At 45.4% G+C, this 18230-nt stretch overlaps 1 protein-coding gene across 1 annotated transcript in view; it reads left to right on the top strand.

Annotated features, from left to right (window-relative positions):
• Positions 1-15186, top strand: part of DNAH6 (dynein axonemal heavy chain 6) — a 283738-nt gene extending 268552 nt beyond the window's left edge. Inside the window, exons 73-77 of the mRNA XM_027555566.1 lie at positions 4871-5056; positions 5598-5670; positions 6712-6863; positions 10608-10830; positions 14922-15186. Coding sequence (XP_027411367.1) covers positions 4871-5056; positions 5598-5670; positions 6712-6863; positions 10608-10830; positions 14922-15025 — 738 coding nt within the window. The 3' untranslated portion in view covers positions 15026-15186. The remainder of the gene's footprint in view (positions 1-4870; positions 5057-5597; positions 5671-6711; positions 6864-10607; positions 10831-14921) is intronic.
• The last annotated feature ends 3044 nt before the right edge of the window (positions 15187-18230 follow it).

Raw genomic sequence — 18230 nt, 5'->3', positions numbered from 1 at the left:
AGAAGGCCAGCTAGTCAGGTCAGAGCTTATCACCTTTTCAGTTCAGTCACTCAGTCATGTGACCCCATGGACTGCAACACACCAGGCTTCCCTGTCCATCACCAACTCCCAGAGCCCGCTCAAACTCATGTCTATTGAGTCAGTGATGCCATTCAACCATCTCATCCTCTGTCATCCCATTCTCCTCCTGCTTTCAGTTTTGCCCAGCATCAGGGTCTTTTCCAGTGAATCAGTTCTTCACATCAGGTGGCCAAAGTATGGAAGCTTCAGCATCAGCCCTCCCAATGAATATTCAGGACTGATTTCCTTTACGATTGACTGGTTTGATCTCCTTGCTATCCAAGGGACTCTCAAGAGTCTTCTCCAACACCACACTTCAAAAGCATCAATTCTTTCACACTCAGCTTTTATTATGGTCCAACTCTCATACTCGTCATACATGACGACTGGAAAAACCATAGGTTTTGACTACACAGACCTTTGTTGGCAAAGTGATGTCTCTGCTTTTTAATGTGCTGTGTAGGTTTGTCATATCTTTTCTTCCAAGGAGCAAGCATCTTTTAATTTCATGGCTGAAGTTACCATCTGCAGTGATTTTGGAGCACAAGAAAATAAAGTCTCTCACTGTTTCCATTGTGTCCCCATCTATTTGCCATGAAGTGATGTGACTGGATGCCATGATCATAGTTTTTTGAATATTGAGTTTTAAGCCAGTTTTTTCACTCTCCTCTTTCACTTTCATCAAGAGGCTCTTTAGTTCCTCTTCACTTTCTGCCATAAGGGTGGTGTCATCTGTGTATCTGAGGTTATTGATATTTCTCACTACAATCTTGATTCTAGCTTGTGCTTCATCCAGTCTGGCATTTCACATGATATACTACTCTTGCATATAAGTTAAGTAAGCAAGGGGGCATCACCTTCTACATTGAGTGAATCAGGGTATAGATTAAACTGCTGTGATAAAGATTCCCAAATACAGTGGCAAAAACAAGATTGGAATTCACTTCTCTCTCTGAAGAGCCCAGAGGAACCCCTGCCTAAGGCAAGTAGTTACTCTTGCTTTGTCAGTTTAATCAGGAATCCCACTGGAAGGCTGGCTCTTCCAGCCTCAACAGGTGACTTCCACCTTTGGTACTAAAGGAGCTGTTCCAAGTGTTTCCTTTTGCCAGCCACTGAAACAGGGGAAAGAGGGCCAAGGGACAGCAGCTTCTTCATAAAAATGTCACACAGAAGTGGCATACATCATTTATTCTTATATCCCTTAGCCAAAACTTGATCACATGGCAGCACTCCAGCTGCAAGTGTTCCTGGGAAATGTAGTCTCTGTGTTGGATTGTTCTGTGCCCAGCTAAAACTAATGCGGTTGCTGTTATTGTTTAGTCGTTCAATCATGTCCGACTTTTTTGCAACCCCGTGGACTGTAGCCTGCCAGGCTCCTCTGTCCACAGGATTTCCCAGGCAAGAATACTGGAGTGGGTTGCCATTTCCTTCTCCAGGGGATCTTCTCAACCTAGGGACTGAACCCACATCTACTTGGCAAGCAGATTGTTCAAAGGAAGAAGAGATGGATTCTGCTCATCTCTGGCCTCTTCCACCTCATGCATGGTCACCCACTTAAGGATGGATGAGTCCAAATGTCACTTCCTCATAAAGTCTTCCTGGAATACCTGTCCTTCCCTCCACCACCAGATGACAGGGCCCCCTTCTCAGGGCTCCATCACCTGAGATGTTTGTGTCCATCACTGTATTTGTGTACAACATACCACCTTGCTTTGTAATTACTCCTCCACGAGTATGGCTCCCCCAGCAGACAATGAACTTGAAGACAAAGGGACTGGTATTAATACATAATTCATATCTGTTTGGGGACTTTCCGAGTGGCTCAGATGGTAGATAATCTGCCTGCAATGCAAGAGACCTGGGTTTGATCCCTGGATTGGGATGATCCCCTGGAGAAGGGAATGGCTACCCACTCTAGTATTCTTGACTGGAGAATTCCATGGACAGAAGAGCCTGACGAACTACAGTCCATGGGATCACAAAGAGTCAGACACAACTGAGTGACTAACACTTCATCTCTGTCTCCCCAGTGCCTGACACCTCCTAAACCTTCCATGAATATTTGAACATGCAAGTGAACTAATGTGGCTCTCAGGAACAAAGTGATCCCCTCTGGTCAAACAGTAGTGTCCACCACTAACGGAAGAATTCACCTAATAAAAGCAGAAGAAAGAGGAGCCCAGGGAGAAGCAGGCTGCAAGGCAATCAGGAGTCAGAGCTGAGCACTCCCATTAGAGGCAGGGTAGTGGCCACCATGGGGTGCTGGGCCTGCACCAGAGAGCTCCCTCATCCTGACCCCTGCCCACTCCTGCCTGGCTCTGGCTGTGTCGCAGCCTCACCTTCACTTCACCCAGCAAACAGCAAGGTTGCACTGTGGCGGCAACAAGGCCAAGGGAGGGTGGGAGCATCCGGGGCTTTGGGCTGCCATCTTGGTGAGCTCACTGGCCTCCTGATGGTTCAGGACCATGAGACCAGGCAGGTCCTGGGACAGATGAGGTCCCTCAGGGATGTAGGCTTCTAAATATAAGGGAGAAAGATCTGAAGTGCATTCTTCTCACTGAACATGACTGCTTGTCAGCCGCTGCCTCTGGGAGAACTGGCGGCAACGTGACCTCTGTCTGCTTTCCACTGATCTAGACAGCACTGGAGGCCTGCTCCTTGCAGCGATCTGACTCAAGTGTTCTCCACGCATCTTAGATATGTCTTCTGCTACCTTCTTCCATTTTTGGTGTCTAAGGTCGAGTGGTGTTTTGGCCCTGGCCGGTCCCATCACTTCATGGGAAATAGATGGGGAAACAGTGGAAACAGTGTCAGAATTTATTTTGGGGGGCTTCAAATTCACTGCAGATGGTGACTGCAGCCATGAAATTAAAAGACGCTTACTCCTTGGAAGGAAAGTTATGACCAACCTAGATAGCATATTCAAAAGCAGAGACATTACTTTGCCAACAAAGGTCCGTCTAGTCAAGGCTATGGTTTTTCTTGTGGTCATATATGGATGTGAGAGTTGGACTGTGAAGAAGGCTGAGTGCCGAAGAATTGATGCTTTTGAACTGTAGTGTTGGAGAAGACTCTTGAGAGTCCCTTGGACTGCAAGGAGATCCAACCAGTCCATTCTGAAGGAGATCAGCCCTGGGATTTCTTTGGAGGGAATGATGCTGAAGCTGAAACTCCAGTACTTTGGCCACCTCATGCGAAGAGCTGACTCATTGGAAAAGACTCTGATGCTGGGAGGGATTGGGGGCAAGAGGAGAAGGGGACGACAGAAGATGAGATGGCTGGATGGCATCACTGACTCAATGGACGTGAGTCTGAGTGAACTCCGGGAGTTTATGATGGACAGGGAGGCCTGGTGTGCTGCGATTCATGGGGTCCAAAGAGTCGGACACGACTGAGCAACTGAACTGAACTGAACTGAAAGGCTCTTTTCTTCTGCTCTGCTACATATGGTTCCTCAGATCCTAAGGGCATATCTACTTAAAACTCCTCTTTTCTAGCACTGCCTCTTGTGAGAAGAGATGCGAAGAGGGGAAAAACTCCATGAAGGAATAGAAGGATGACTAGCCCTGTCTTATCCGCATGTCACCTTGTCTCTAAAACTATTTGCATCTGGTCCTAGGACTTGGGCTTCCTAGGTGGCACTAGTGGTAAAGAACCCGCTTGCCAATGCAGGAGAGGTAAGAGATGCGATTTCGATCCCTAGATCAGGACAATCCCTTAGAGCAGGGCATGGCAACCCACTCCAGTATTCTAGCCTGGAGAATCCCATGGACAAGAGAAGCCTGGTGGGCTATGGTCCATGGGTTCTCAAAGAATCGGACACTTTCATCAACATAAATTTGCCCTCTAATATCTTCCTGTAATATTTCCCCTGTATATGGCAGCAGTTTTCACAAAACTGGAACCCATGAGAGCAATATACAAATCTATGTTGTTGTTGTTCAGTCACTAAGTCGTGTCTGACTCTTTTGAGACCCTATGGACTATAGCCTGCCAGGCTCCTCTGTCCATGGGACTTCCCAGGCAAGAATACTGGAGTGGGTTGCCATTTCCTTCTCCAGGAGCAGGAGATCTTGCAGACCAGAGATTGAACCCACATCTCCTGCACTGGCAGGCAGATTCTTTACTGCTGAGCTACTGGGAAACCCCTATACAAATCTATACACCCTGCCTTTACCTTTAGCCTGGTAGCAGATAGTGCTTTTTATTTCCCATGGCTGCTGCTGGCCCAGTGTCTCCCAGGACTGCTGCCAGCCTCTGTCTTTTGTTGAGATGAGGGGAGGATAAGGAGTGTACCTTTAAAGAAGTATTTCCAGTATAAGGAAGCTCTCTGGTATCAACTGAAAGACTGGTCTCATCTAAGAATCTCCCCTTCCTGCTATAACTGCTGGGGCTGCAGGCACCCTCTGGATAGAGTTGGAGGTACTTCCCATGACCCCAGCCCCCTCCATGGTTCCCAGATCACTAACCGTAAGGCTCATTCTTCCTTCAGCCTGGAGGAGAGCTGGACAGTGGCATTTCTCAAAATGCTTGGGGGACATTTCTCCACCTTCCCTTCTCCATCCACTTCACTGTATCATGCTACTAACTGCCTAAACCATGCCCACTCCAAGGTCTTACACCTCTGTGTCACAGGTTGTAAAAACTGCATGAAGATTGGAAGGTCTGACCCAGCAGAGTGTCTGCATAGAGGACACCAGCCACCAAGCGGGCCCTTCAGCCCAAGGCAACACCTGCCATCATGAACGAGGGTCATCCCCATCTGATAAAAACATCTGTGAAAGGCACCAATCCTTTCTTGTTCTTTCAGACCTCTCTAGATACACTCAACAAAGCCATTGCTGGATTGGTGGTGATGTCTGAAGAAATGGAAAAGGTGTATAACAGTTTCCTCAACAACCAGGTTCCCTCTCTATGGTCCAATACCGCCTACCCATCCCTGAAGCCACTAGGATCTTGGGTCAAAGACCTTATTCTGAGGACTGCATTTGTGGACGTAAGAAAATTTACTTCTTTGGGGTGTGATCAGTCTGACAATATGGTTGGCTCTGGGGTCCTTAGGAAGCCCTCACTAACTGAAATATTGACAACCATTGAGGGATCATCTGAATCCAAACAGAAACTTCTGGAATAGCATCACTTTGAAAATCATGCACTGATTATAGTGTAGTTTGCCCTGTGCCCTTATCCCCACTTTTCATTTTAATTCCAGGCCATCCTTGGGGTTCAGATCTCGTTCATGGGACCCCCATCATGAGGTACAGAACCAATCTGACATGGGTCCAAATGGCCAGGCGTGACCTTGCTGTTATCGCCTTCTTCTAGAACCTCCATAATAACCAGGTTCTGGGTTTATGGTCAGCCTGGTAGGTGAGGAAGGGGGACAGGGCAGGCAGTAAGAATGGGGCTGGTGATAACTCAGGATCGGTTTAGATTCTACCTCCTAAGAGACCCTCAGAAATATAACTCTGACTTAAATGACAGTTGCTATCTCAGAAAAAAAAAAAGTACATTATAGTATAATGTTTCTCCTTTAGCTGTGGCTCAAAAGAGGACAGCCCAAGTCCTTCTGGATCTCCGGTTTCTTCTTTCCTCAAGGATTTCTAACAGGTATCACTGCTTTCCCTAGAAAAATCCCCATAGGAAAAAAATCAATAAGTGTGTGATGAGTTGTGCTGGGTTTCTGGGAACTGGGAAAATGGCATGATTGCTGATGGCCTAAACCAAGGGGAATTGATTATACAGCAGCCCAACAAGGCCCTGCTCTTCCTCACTTGCAGAGGAAAAGGATGGCAGAAATAGCAGGCATTCCCCCAACAACTTAATCCCTGCTGCTCTCAGTTTACAAGTCTAAAAGCTGCTTCCCTGAGAATGCACACAGCTGCCCCAAGTCCCCATGGGACCCATGCTCAGGACACCACCTGCTCTCCAATTTCTTTGGCTCCAACTCTGAGCAGCTTCCTTCTCTCTAAAAAAATATTTTTGCTGTTCCTCCAGTGGTCCTCAGAGATTCTGGCCAGTGAGCCCCAGAGGGCATTAAGGCCTCTGGGCTCCTAGATGCTAATTTTGTTGTTGTTTAGTCTCCAAGTCCTGTCCAGATCTTTGCAACCAATGGACTATAGCCCGCCAGGCACCTCTGTTCATGGGATTTCCCAGGCAAGAAGTACTAGAATGGGTTGCCATTTCCTTCTCCAGGAGATCTTCATGACCCAGAGATTGAACTCACATCTCTTGCATCTCCTGCATTGGCAAGTGGATTCTTTACCACTGAGCCACCAGGGAAGCCCTAGATGCTAATTAGCCCAGCTCTTAATCTGTCTCATCCCGAGTCCATCATACACAGCCCAGAAACAGGCCATACAGGACAAGCTAAGCAAGATGTTAAAAGTTGGGAAGATCGGTTTCTGAAATGCCCTTGCTGGCTTGTCTCCCCCATTGGCAGAGCAGTGCACTTTAGACTTGGCCCTCCCTCTCTTTCCCACCAGGACCAAAATTTTGACTCCACCCCTCTCAGTAATTCAGAGTAAGATGTTAACGGTTGGGTCTTCTGGATGGAGAGGAAGCTCTTTAATGCTAGAGCATCCTGGTCCAAGCAAGTGGAAGCTATGTTTGGATAATAGCAACTCAGCTTTCTGGCTTTTGTATTTATAGGAACTCTTCAAAATCACGCTCGGAAATACAATTTGCCTATAGATGAGCTGAGCTTCAAGTACAACATGGTTCCTGTCTATCGGGATCAAGCCACAGTCATAGAAGCTGCCAAGACAGTGCAGTTTGGACAAGAACTGCCCATGGACACAGAGGTACTGTCCCCCTGACCGTTGTTACAGCACAGCAGCTTCTATCTACTGTCATCAGGATCTCGAGCAATCTCCCCTCCCTCACCCCTTCCACTTTCCATTCGCAGGAGTGGGAGAGGGCAGGATGGGTCTACACCTCCAAGCATGCATGCATGCACACATACTAAGTCGCTTCAGTCATGTCAGACTCCCAAGACAAGCTCCCAATTACCAGTGACTGGATGGCAACCACCTAAATTAGTCTGATCTGTAGAAATATATTTTACATCAATACTGCTTATTTCTTTAGATACTTAGAGTAACTTTCTCATTCATGTGGAGGCAATATTTGTTGTCTAGTCACTAAGTCGTGTCCGAATCTGTGCAACCCCATGGACTGTAGCCTGCCAGGCTCCTCTGTCCATGGGATTCTCCAGGCAAGAATACTGGAGTGGGTTGCCATTCCCTCCTTCAGGGGATATTCCCAACCCAGGGACTGAGCCCACATCTACCCACATTGGCAGGCGAATTCATTACCACTGAGCCACCAGAGGAGGCAATATAGCAAAAGGTTGAAAACCAGAGTTTCAGCATCAAGCAGGCCTGGGTAAATTCTGCCTTCCCCTCCCCAGCTGTGTGTGCTAGAGCAATGATTAACATGTCTGCACCTCAGTGTTCACATTTGCAAAATAGGGTTCATGCCACCAACTTCAGAGTTGTAATGCATTGTCAATGAAACTGCGGGTGTCACGTGACCACCATGTAGCGCACTCACAGTATATAACTGTTATCAGAAGTTAAACCTTCCTGCCTCATTCACTCAGCTGTCTCCTAGCAGAACTGATATGCTAACTTCACACATCATGTAACTGTAACTACATTACATAACCGGCAGGAATGCACTAAGGAAGCAGTTCAGGCTCTTTGCTTACATGGTTTACTCCCTCTAGAACAGAGATTCTTGAAGTGTGATCCCCACAGCAGCAGCCTCAGCATCACCTGAGCACTTATTGGAAATGAACTTATTTGCAAAACAGAAAACAGACCCACAGATGTAGAAAGGAAACTATGGTTACCAAAGTGGGGAGAGGGGAGGAGGGATAAATTAACAGGTTGGGATTAAGACATATACACTGCTATATGTAAAACAGATAAGCAACAAAGACCTACTGTGTGGTACAGGGAACTATACTCAATATTTTATAATGATCTGTAAGGGAAAAGAATCTGAAAAAGAATATATATATACAAGTATATGAGGCTTCCTCAATGGCTCAGTGGGTAAAAAATCCGCCTGCAACGCAGGAGACACAGGAGATGCAGGTTTGATCCCTGCCTGAGTCAGGAAGAGCCCCTGGAGGAGGAAACGGCAACCCACTCCAGTATTCTGGTCTGGAAAATTCCATGGACAGAGGAGCCTGACGGGCTACTGTCCAAAGGGTCACAAAGAGTCGGACACGACTGAGCAACTAAACACATACACATATACAAGTAGATACACACATGTACATATATATACACACACATATATATGTATAACTGAATCGCTGTGCCTGAAACTAACACAACATACTTAATTTTTTTTTAAGTAAAGTAAATTAGCATTTATTTATGGGTCCCAAGGACCCATTCCAGATAGAATCAGAAACTCTGGACTGGGATCCAGAAATCTATATTTTAATAAGTCCTCCAGGGGGTTCTTCTCAAGTTTGAGAACCCCTACTCTAAAATATCTCAACCTGGATTGCAGGTTAAAATCGTCTCTGGAGCTTTAAAAACATCCTGATGCCCAGACCACATCAAGTTGCATCAGAATCACCCCAGTGACATCAGTCATCTACTTGTTAAAGCTCCCTGGGTGCTTCCAGCATACAGCCAGGGCTGAGACTCACTGCTGCCCATCTGAGCTGGCCGCCTCCAATGTACTGAGATATCAATGGGGATGGGGGGGGGGGGCCTCCAGAGCACCTGTCCATCCCAGTGGGGCTTATAAATGTCATTTTCCGGCCTCCAGAGCACCTGTCCATCCCAGTGGGGCTTATAAATGTCATTTTCTATGCGTGCTATGACATCAAAGATCTGTTCCAGATTGCTTTTGCTAAGAATGTATTCACTAGCCGGTCAGTGTATATGGGGTATGTGACTTTTAGTGGCTTTCCTTGAAATATCATAGTATTAATAGGAATTTCTCCTGGGTAATTTAATCAGTATCCACCCCACTCAGATCTGCTTGATCTAGTCTTTGCTCTGAATAGCAAAGATGCACAAAGGTAAGATTGACCCCATATTCATGGATTACTCTACAAAATACTGTAATTCCCCATGCCTCTTAATTGCCTTTATCTTAAAATGCCAATGAAAGAGTTTATGTCTTTAAGAACATTTGTTTTAGCATCAAAATTTTTTTATCTTAAAGTATTAGCTTGTAAAAGTAGGGAGGAAATCAATTTTGAAATGCACTCACTGTTATTTTGAGACCCTTCTCAGCCAGGAGAGTGTCGCAGGCCCAGGTCAGGAATAATGAGTCTGCAGGAGGGCAGGACAATACCCACATAAAAGCCTTCATCCAGGCCATTCTGGATGTTGGCCCTGCTCTGTGCCTGGCATGCTATATCTGCCACATAGGCCAACTGACAGACAGAAGTTCACAGTAGCTACTGGTGTCTCTGCCCTCCAGCCATACCAGTACACACACGTCTCCACATGGGTCATGTTCAGTGAGCCATAGCGATGCCTGGGAATCTCTGCCTTCTGTGGAGGCTGCAGACTGTATAGTCAGCCCATCTCTTGGTCCTCCCAGAAAACACAGCAAGAGACTGTTAGACAACTGGAGTTCTGTTAGCAACAACAGGGCCACTGTCAGCCCAGTGCTGCCTTCATGCCGTTTAGGAAAAGGCACTCCTCTTGGAGGTGTGTGCAGATGACTCCTACACACAGCCTGACAAGCGCATGGCAGGATGGTTTCAGCCTCTACTCAGGCAAACCTGCACAAGTGTATATGGCAGCCCCGATAACAGGAAGGCCCACTGCACCACGCTGTATCCATGGGACAAACTACAAGATGCGAGAAAGTAAAGTCCAACCCAAAAGAGCTTATCATCCTTTGATTCACTATAAAACATACCACTTAAAACCACACTGCTTAGTCCTCTGTCTGCAGGTGTGAAGCTCCAATTGTAAAAAGATCTAGGGCCCCAGGACTGGCCAGATTCACTCAGTGTTTGAGGAAGGATACACAAAGCTCACACCTGGCAAAAACTAGACGCTAGTGATGACATCTAATCACAGGACATTGAGGGATAGGGTCTCTGTCTCTTTCTCTCACAAAATTTCTTTTAAAAAATTCTCCATAAGCATTCTGCAAATATTGTCACAGATACATAATCTATCGTCTGGAAGAGCACTCAGATCCTTGAAAGGCCTTGCTAAAAATAACAGATGATAATCACAGCCCCCGTGGCCACTTTCCATGAGAAGGGGAAAGTCCTAACATCTTGGTATCAGAGACTGAAGCCCATCAGTGGGTTTCCCTGGGGTACCATGTACCAGACAGCCTTGTAGAGTGTGAACAGTATGAGATTTGGTGACAAACTGAAAAGCAAACTATATCACCTCTTGGAGCCTTGGCATTTTCCTCCCTAAGATGTGAGGGATAAGAGAATCTCTAGAATAGTTCTTCAAACTGATTGAGGATGTAGGACTAGGATGGGGCCCAAGAGGGCGACCCCTCCTGCTCTTCTGACCTCTGAACGTCTACGTATCTTTCAGTTGCCCTCTCCTGAGGATGGCGTTCTTGTCCATGGGATGTTCATGGATGCTTCTCGATGGGATAATAAGGACATGGTGATAGAAGATGCACTGCCCGGACAGATGAATCCGATGCTGCCCGTGGTGCATTTTGAACCACGACAAAATTATGAGCCAAGCCCAACACTCTACCACTCCCCGCTTTATAAGACAGGGGCTCGAGCAGGAACCCTCTCAACCACAGGTGAGGACATTCTTACATTGGCATATAAATAATGACTAAATGCAGACTACAATCAAAATCCAAATGCTTTTTTGTAATGTACAAATGGTGATATTGGATCAATTAGCCAGTTTTAAAATAAGGCCGCTTATAACATACAAATTTATCAATGCTGTAAATTCTATTCATTTTAATGCTGAGTATAGATTAATATTATAAAATCAATGCTTGCTTCCATTAGTCTGGTGGTGGTAATGAGTTGAAAATAGTTTATTGAGCAACATCTCCTAATTTCAAAATGAGTAGACACTAAAACATTGAAACTCAGCATAGAAAGAGATTTTAAAATAAATAAATGAATGCCATGGTACAAAGGGGGAGATCTTAGTAGTCCTGAAACTGAGATACAGCCCTGAAAAAGAGGAACCAGATCTTTAGAAAGCCATTATCAACAGATAAGCTGAAAGACTGAATGCAGATAGCTAAAGAGTGAGCCAAGAGAATGCACTGAGGAAATCCCTAAAAATACAGCTCAAAGCAATTTTTTTTTAACATAACACTGTGGAAAGAGTCAAAATTTCCAACATTTATCTAGTAGGTAATCTGTAAAGAGAAAAGAGAGAAAAATGAAAGAGCAATAATATTTGAAAAAGTGGCTGATAATTTCCCAGAACCGAAGAAACACTTGAGTTCTCAGGTTAAGAGAGCTCACAAAATAGAAGAGGTAATTTTTTAAATATACAACAAGCCAATAAACAATCAAATTTTAAAAGAAACCTAGATATATCAAAGTGATACTTATGATTATCAGAAAGAAAATTCTCAAAGAGATAAAATTATTAATAGGCTGGAAATAAAATTTCAGAAAATGAGACTCAGATTGACTTCAGACATGTCTCATTATCCACAGTGCATATAAAAAGAAAATAGAGACACCTCTTCAAAGTGTTGAAGATAAACAAGCTTAAACTAGAATGGCAAATGCAACCAGATTACCATCTGAAAGGCAAGTTGTAATAACAACTGTCTTGAACACACACAGTCTCTATATTAATCACTACTGATCCTCTATTTAAAACTCACACACACAGAGAGTTAAATCTTTAATATTTGATGATAGAAATGAATTTATAATAACTTGGAACTAAATTTCCAAATGACAGAAATATGGGATGGGAGAGCAGGGCAAAAAGAACTGAAACAGTTGTTTTCATTTCAATGGAGGATGTGTAGATACTGATGATATTTCTTTTTCTCAGTTAAAGGATGTCCTCTCAGGGCAAGGTACAGAATAGAACTAAGGTAGCCACTCATGTCACATGATCTACCACTCCCATGACAAGTCTAAAACACACATTATTCAAAGGTATTTTTTAAATTAATATGGTATTTACAAGTTTTTGTAGGGATATATGCTTTATTTACCTTGGATAAGTATCTAGGAATGGAATGATGACTCATGCAGTAGGTATATGTTTAACCTTTTAAGATACAGCCAAAATGTTTTCCAAAGCAGCCACAGCACTTAACATCCCCACCAGCAGTATATGGGGGTTCTAGATCCTCCAGATCCTCACCACCACTTAGTATGATCAGTCCTTTTAATTTTAGATGATAGATGACAGACAGATAGCTTGATGATAGATGGATAATAGAATATGCTGCTGCTAAGTCACTTCAGTCATGTCCGACTCTGTGTGACCCCATAGACGGCAGCCCACCAGGCTCCCCTGTCCCTAGGATTCTCCAGGCAAGAACACTGGAGTGGGTTGCCATTTCTTTCTCCAATGCATGAAAGTGAAAAGTGAAAGGGAAGTCGCTCAGTCATGTCTGACTCTTGGCGACCCCATGGACTACCAGGCTCCTCTATCCATGGGATTTTCCAGGCAAGAGTACTGGAGTGGGGTGCCATTGCCTTCTCCGATAATAGAATATAGTGGTATCTAATTTTCATTTCCCTAATGATTCAGAGAAGGCAATAGCAACCCACTCCAGTACTCTTGCCTGGAAAATCCCATGGACGAAGGAGCCTGGTGGGCTGCAGTCCATGGGTCGCTAAGAGTTGGACATAACTGAGCGACTTTACTTTCACTTTTCACTTTCATGCATTGGAGAAGGAAATGGCAACCCACTCCAGTGTTCTTGCCTGGAGAATCCTAGGGACGGGGGAGCCTGGTGGGCTGCCGTCTATGGGGTCGCACAGAGTCGGACACGACTGAAGCGACTTAGCAGCAGCAGCAGCAATGACTAGTGACAGTAACCATCTTTTCTGGTGCTTATTTACATCTTCTCAGATGTGTCTGTTCCAATCTTTTGCCCATTTTTTAACCGACTCATTTCTCCTCTTATTTATTACTGGCTAAAATTCCAACAGAAACTCTGTGGTTTTCAGGAAGAGGATGACAATGCACTGGCACAAGACTCAGTGAACAGATCAAATTTTGTACTGGATAGACAGCCCAGAAACACACTGTGCATATGGGGAACTTGACATGTAATAGCAGTATCATTTAAAATTGGTCAGGAAGAGGGAGATTATTCCATAAATGATCCTGGGACAACTGGTTATGCCAAACTAAGATCTTTATCTCATATCACTACAAATATTAAATCACAGATGGACTTAATCATCATTAAAATTTTAAATAATTAACCTAAATGAAATAATGGCTTTAAGTAGTAATTGAGCTTCCCTGGTGGCTCAGTGGTAAAAAATCCACATGCCAGTGAAGGAGACGAGAAGATCCCCTGAAGAAGGGAATGGCAACCCACTCTAATATTCTAACCTAGAGAATTCCATGGACAGAGGAGCCCGATAGGCTACAGTCCATGGGGTCACAAAGGAGTCACATAACTTGGCAACTAAACAAGTAATAATTAGCTTCTGTGGACATTCCTTTCAAAAAAAGACAACCAGACACGAGGCGTTTCCTGATGGCAATGCACACCACTTAGGAAGTATTCTTGCCAAAAAAACCTCAACCCTGAATGTGATCACACCTCTAGATCTAACTACTCTTAGAGGGATAGGGGAACATGTGTAAAATCACCAAAGGGACACTGTCAACAAAAGCCAGACTCCGGGAAGCGCTATGGGACAAACAGCCTGTTTGTTCCAACAAATATATTACAAAGGAGTGGCAAAAGAAACACAGAGGGAGACTACCATCGAAAGAGATCCAAGAGACACATCACTGTTGCAAGGTGTGGACCTGATTTGTATCTCAAACCACACAAATGGTTGCTATACATATATCTACTGTAATACTGCTATAAAATGTTACCTAAGCACTCACCAAGGCACATGCAGGGAATGACATACAAAGATAAGGAGAAGGGAGGTGTAGGCATTCTCTGCTGGGGACACCCCCAGTCTCCCCAACTTCCAGGCAGATGAAGTTTGCTGTGAATGCCAGAAATAGCAGCACCCATCTTGAGGGCAAGGCTCTCTTCTTCTCATCCTGGTCTTGAGGTCTTCTCATCCTCATCCACACAGGCCCATGATGAAGAAACTGCAAAACTGGTCTCTTACTTCAGATGTCTCAGAGGTGAGGACAAAATACCTCTGACTCAGGACTCCAGTGCCTACCTGCTGGGTGGAACAAAGGGCAGATGGATGGATGGATGGATGGAGACAAGCATATCGACAAGTGGATGGATGGGCAGATGGATAGATGGATGGATGGATGGATGGACAAGCAGATGGATGGATGGATGGATTGAAGGATAGATGGAAAAGCAGATGGACAAATGGATAGATGGATGGACAGACAAGCAGATGGACAAATGGATGGATGCCTAACCTACCAACCACATCCCCTGAGTCTCACTAAAAGCTCAGGCCTCAATCCTAGTGCAATGCTCAAAGACAGACTGAAGGGAGATTGAAACATAATTTCTAAGGTTATACAAGGTCTAAACTGGACAAGTCCTAAAGGATCATTTGTTCTAACATCTTCATTTTATGGAGCATAAAACTGAAATCCACAGATGATTGTTGCCTCTTTAGAGGCACAGACAGGTCTAGAACCCAGATGTCTTGACTCCTGGTACCATGATTTTTATATTAAGAGGTTGTTCTTTAACACTTTTTTCCTTGTATCCTTAACTAGGTCATTCAACCAACTTTGTGGTGACCATCCTCTTACCCTCCAAGCGGTCGAAAGATTACTGGATTGCCAAAGGATCGGCTTTGCTCTGCCAGCTAAATGAGTGAAAACATCCCACCTCTGTGCTGAAAAAGAACAAGACCAGAGATCTTTCCCTAATGGGGAGAAAATTCTGTATAACTTACAAATAAGCAAAAGGGCTTTACTTGTAATCTGGCGTAAATGCAGCAAGTGTGGCTTTTATTTCTTTTATACCTAGAATAAAGTGTTTGGGTTCTTTCTTTCTGCTTGTGATTTAAACTCTGATGCGAAAGCAGTGGGTTTAACCCTCACATCTTAAGCCTACTCCCCCTCCCGCATGTGAGAGGCAGCTTCCCATTTGTAAGGAGTTGGGCCCAGCATGAAGGGGCAGAGAGGGGTTGGGCAGAGTCAGAGCCCAGGACTTCCTCATCTATCAGGGCTTCCTTCCTCTTTACATGAATATGAAAGGCCCAGTGTACATGTCAGTCACATGGCCCTAGGTCCTTCCATTTCTGACCAGATTAAGAGCCCAATGCATGAGATCTGGGCCCATGGTGACATTCCTCCACCCTGTGGGGCTGGATTGCAATTCTTAGAAGAGCCTGTGGTGCTCTCAGGAAAGAGCAGGTCACTCCTGCCCAAGTACAGAGGAACTTTCCACTTTAGGATAAAACTACTGGGCTTCCCTGGTGGCTCAGATGGTAAAGATGGCTCAGGTGCCTGCCAAGCAAGAGACCCAGGTTGATCCCTGGGTCAGGAAGATCCCCTAGAGAAGGAAGTGGCTCCCTACTCCAGTATTCTTGCCTGGAGAATCCCATGAACAGAGGAGCATGGCAGACTACAGTCCATAGGGTTGCAAAGAGTCAGACACAACTGAGCCACTAACATTTTCAAGTGAAAACTGGCCAAGTCCCCCCCAGGTGCACTGGCGCCCCTGCCACCTCAGAGGTTGCTGGGCCAGTGCTGACATGGAGCAGCCACTTTGGGGTGGTTTGTTTTTTAAATTTTTATTTATTTGGCTGTGCTGGATCTTCTTTGCTGTGCACAGGCTTTCTCTAGTTGCGGCGAGTGGGGGCTAGTTTTGGTTGCTGCGTGTGGGCTTCTCCTTGTGGTGGTTTCTCTTGTTGCAGAGCACGGACTCTAAGCATGTGGGCTTCAGAAGTTGCAGCACACATGCTCAGTAGTTGTGGCATTCAGGCTTAGTTGCTCTCTGGCATGTGGAATTTTCCCAGACCAGGGGTCGAATCCATGTCCCTGAACCCATGTGCCCTGCATTGGCAGGTGGATTCTTACCCACTATACCACCAGAGAAGTCCAACGACTGTGTTTTGCAAACCATTTTGCCAATAGAATCTGTTGCTTCCTTGCCCTAATATGAGCCAAGAACTTGGATACCACTCAACTAGGATGTGGACCTCTGGAGAAGGCCATGACACCCGCTTAACAGGAAGTTGAAAGAACAGCATCAGCCACAGTAATCCTTCCCTCCTGTTTACCTCCCCTCTTCCACCTTCATATTAAAAAACAGAGACATCACTTTGCCGACAAAGGCCAGTCTAGTCAAAGCTATAGTTTTTGCAGTAGTCATGTACGGATGTGAGGGTTGGACCATTAAGAAGGCTTAGTACCAAAGAATTGATGCTTTCAAACTGTGGTGCTGGAGAAGACTCTCGGGAGGCCCTTGGAGAGCAAGGAGATCAAATCAGTCAATCCTAAAGGAAATAAACCCTGAATATTCATTGGAAGACTGATGCTGAAGCTCCAATACTTTGACCACCTGATGTGAAGAGCCGACTCATTGAAAAGACCCTGATTCTGGGAAAGAACTAAAGCCAGGAGAAGTGGACAACAGAGGATGAGATGATTGGATGGCATCACGGACTCGGTGGACATGAGTTTGAGCAAACTCCAGGAGATAGTGAAGGACAGGGAAGCCTGGTGTGCTGCAGTCTATGGAGTGGCAAAGAGTCAGACATGATGGAGTGACTGAACAGCAACAACAACCCCACCTTCATCCCCCTACCTACCAAAGTTAAGAACAGACTCAAGTCACTGAGAAGCGAGGAGCACCACTTATATCAGTGCAGAAATCAGCAACTCCTCTTGGTGCTTCAAGAAGGAAGAGGTACTTCCTAAGCTATAGGAGTGGCTGCAGCTGCAGAAGTCAGATGGTTGACATTAGGCACCTGAGCAGCTATAATCCGAGGTCTGAAAGCTGCAGGAAACTGTGCCAACCTCACGCAGAGCCTAGCCACTGCACACACTTGTGTCTGCTGGAGCCGGCACATAACTGCCACCACTATTGAAGAAAACGGTCTTCTGCCCCTTTCGCCTTCTGAATCTCCCTCAGTGTATCTCATGAGAAGACTCTCGATCACAGCAGCAAGGGTATCTGTGAGAGTTCAGCCCTCCCACCCCAGCCCTCCCACAGGGGGCACGGAGTGGAGCAGAGGTGGTGGACGTGGGTCCTGATTGCCATCACGTTACTCTTTCTGTGGGAGCCCAAAGACGTTCCCGGCCCTGGAAACGACAAAGAAACCCTTTGTCATTTCTGAACCCACAGAAAGTCTCTGGGACTCACAGATTTAGAAAATAAACTTACAGTTGCCAGGGAGACAAGGATAGGGAGTTTGCGATGGACATGTACACACAACTATATTCAGAATGGGTAACCAACAAGGACATGTATAGCACATGGAACTCAATATTATGTGGCAGCCTGGATGGGAGCAGGGTTTAGGGGAGAAAGGATACACATACATATGGCTGAGTCTTTTCGCTGAACACCTGAAACTACCACAACATAAACTATACACCAATACAAAATAAAAAGTTTGAAAAAAAGAGAAAGTCTCTAGAAAGGAAAGCAGAGCTGCAAGCCCAGGCAATCAAGGTAACCAAAACAAGATTAGGAACAAACACATCTGCTGCTTATCGGCCCCGTCCAAGTCCTGGGTAGGCCCTCTCGGGTTTCTGTGAGCTGCTCAGAGGCCCAGGAGAACCATGAAAAACCTCGGCCACATGTAGGAGTTCCTGGTCGGTAACCAAGGTGGAACACAGGGAGGAGGATGGGAGGCAGGGTGGAGGGAGTGCGTGGAGTTTCCATTTCAGACTCAATCAGGGCAGTTTGGCTCTTACTCATTTTTTAGAGATATTCTCCATAAGACTTTATTTGGAAAACACAAAGACATATAAATTATAAATAACACACAGGACAAGGGTAGGGGGAGAGTTTGAAAACCACTTTCTCGCACAGCACCTCTGACAAACCCTACCATCCACCAGTCTTCA

This window comes from Bos indicus x Bos taurus, chromosome 11 (genome assembly GCF_003369695.1).
Source record: "Bos indicus x Bos taurus breed Angus x Brahman F1 hybrid chromosome 11, Bos_hybrid_MaternalHap_v2.0, whole genome shotgun sequence".
In the NCBI taxonomy this organism is placed as follows: domain Eukaryota; kingdom Metazoa; phylum Chordata; class Mammalia; order Artiodactyla; family Bovidae; genus Bos; species Bos indicus x Bos taurus.
The sequence above is the reverse complement of the archived record's forward strand: the minus strand, read 5'-3'. Positions and strand labels throughout refer to the sequence as shown.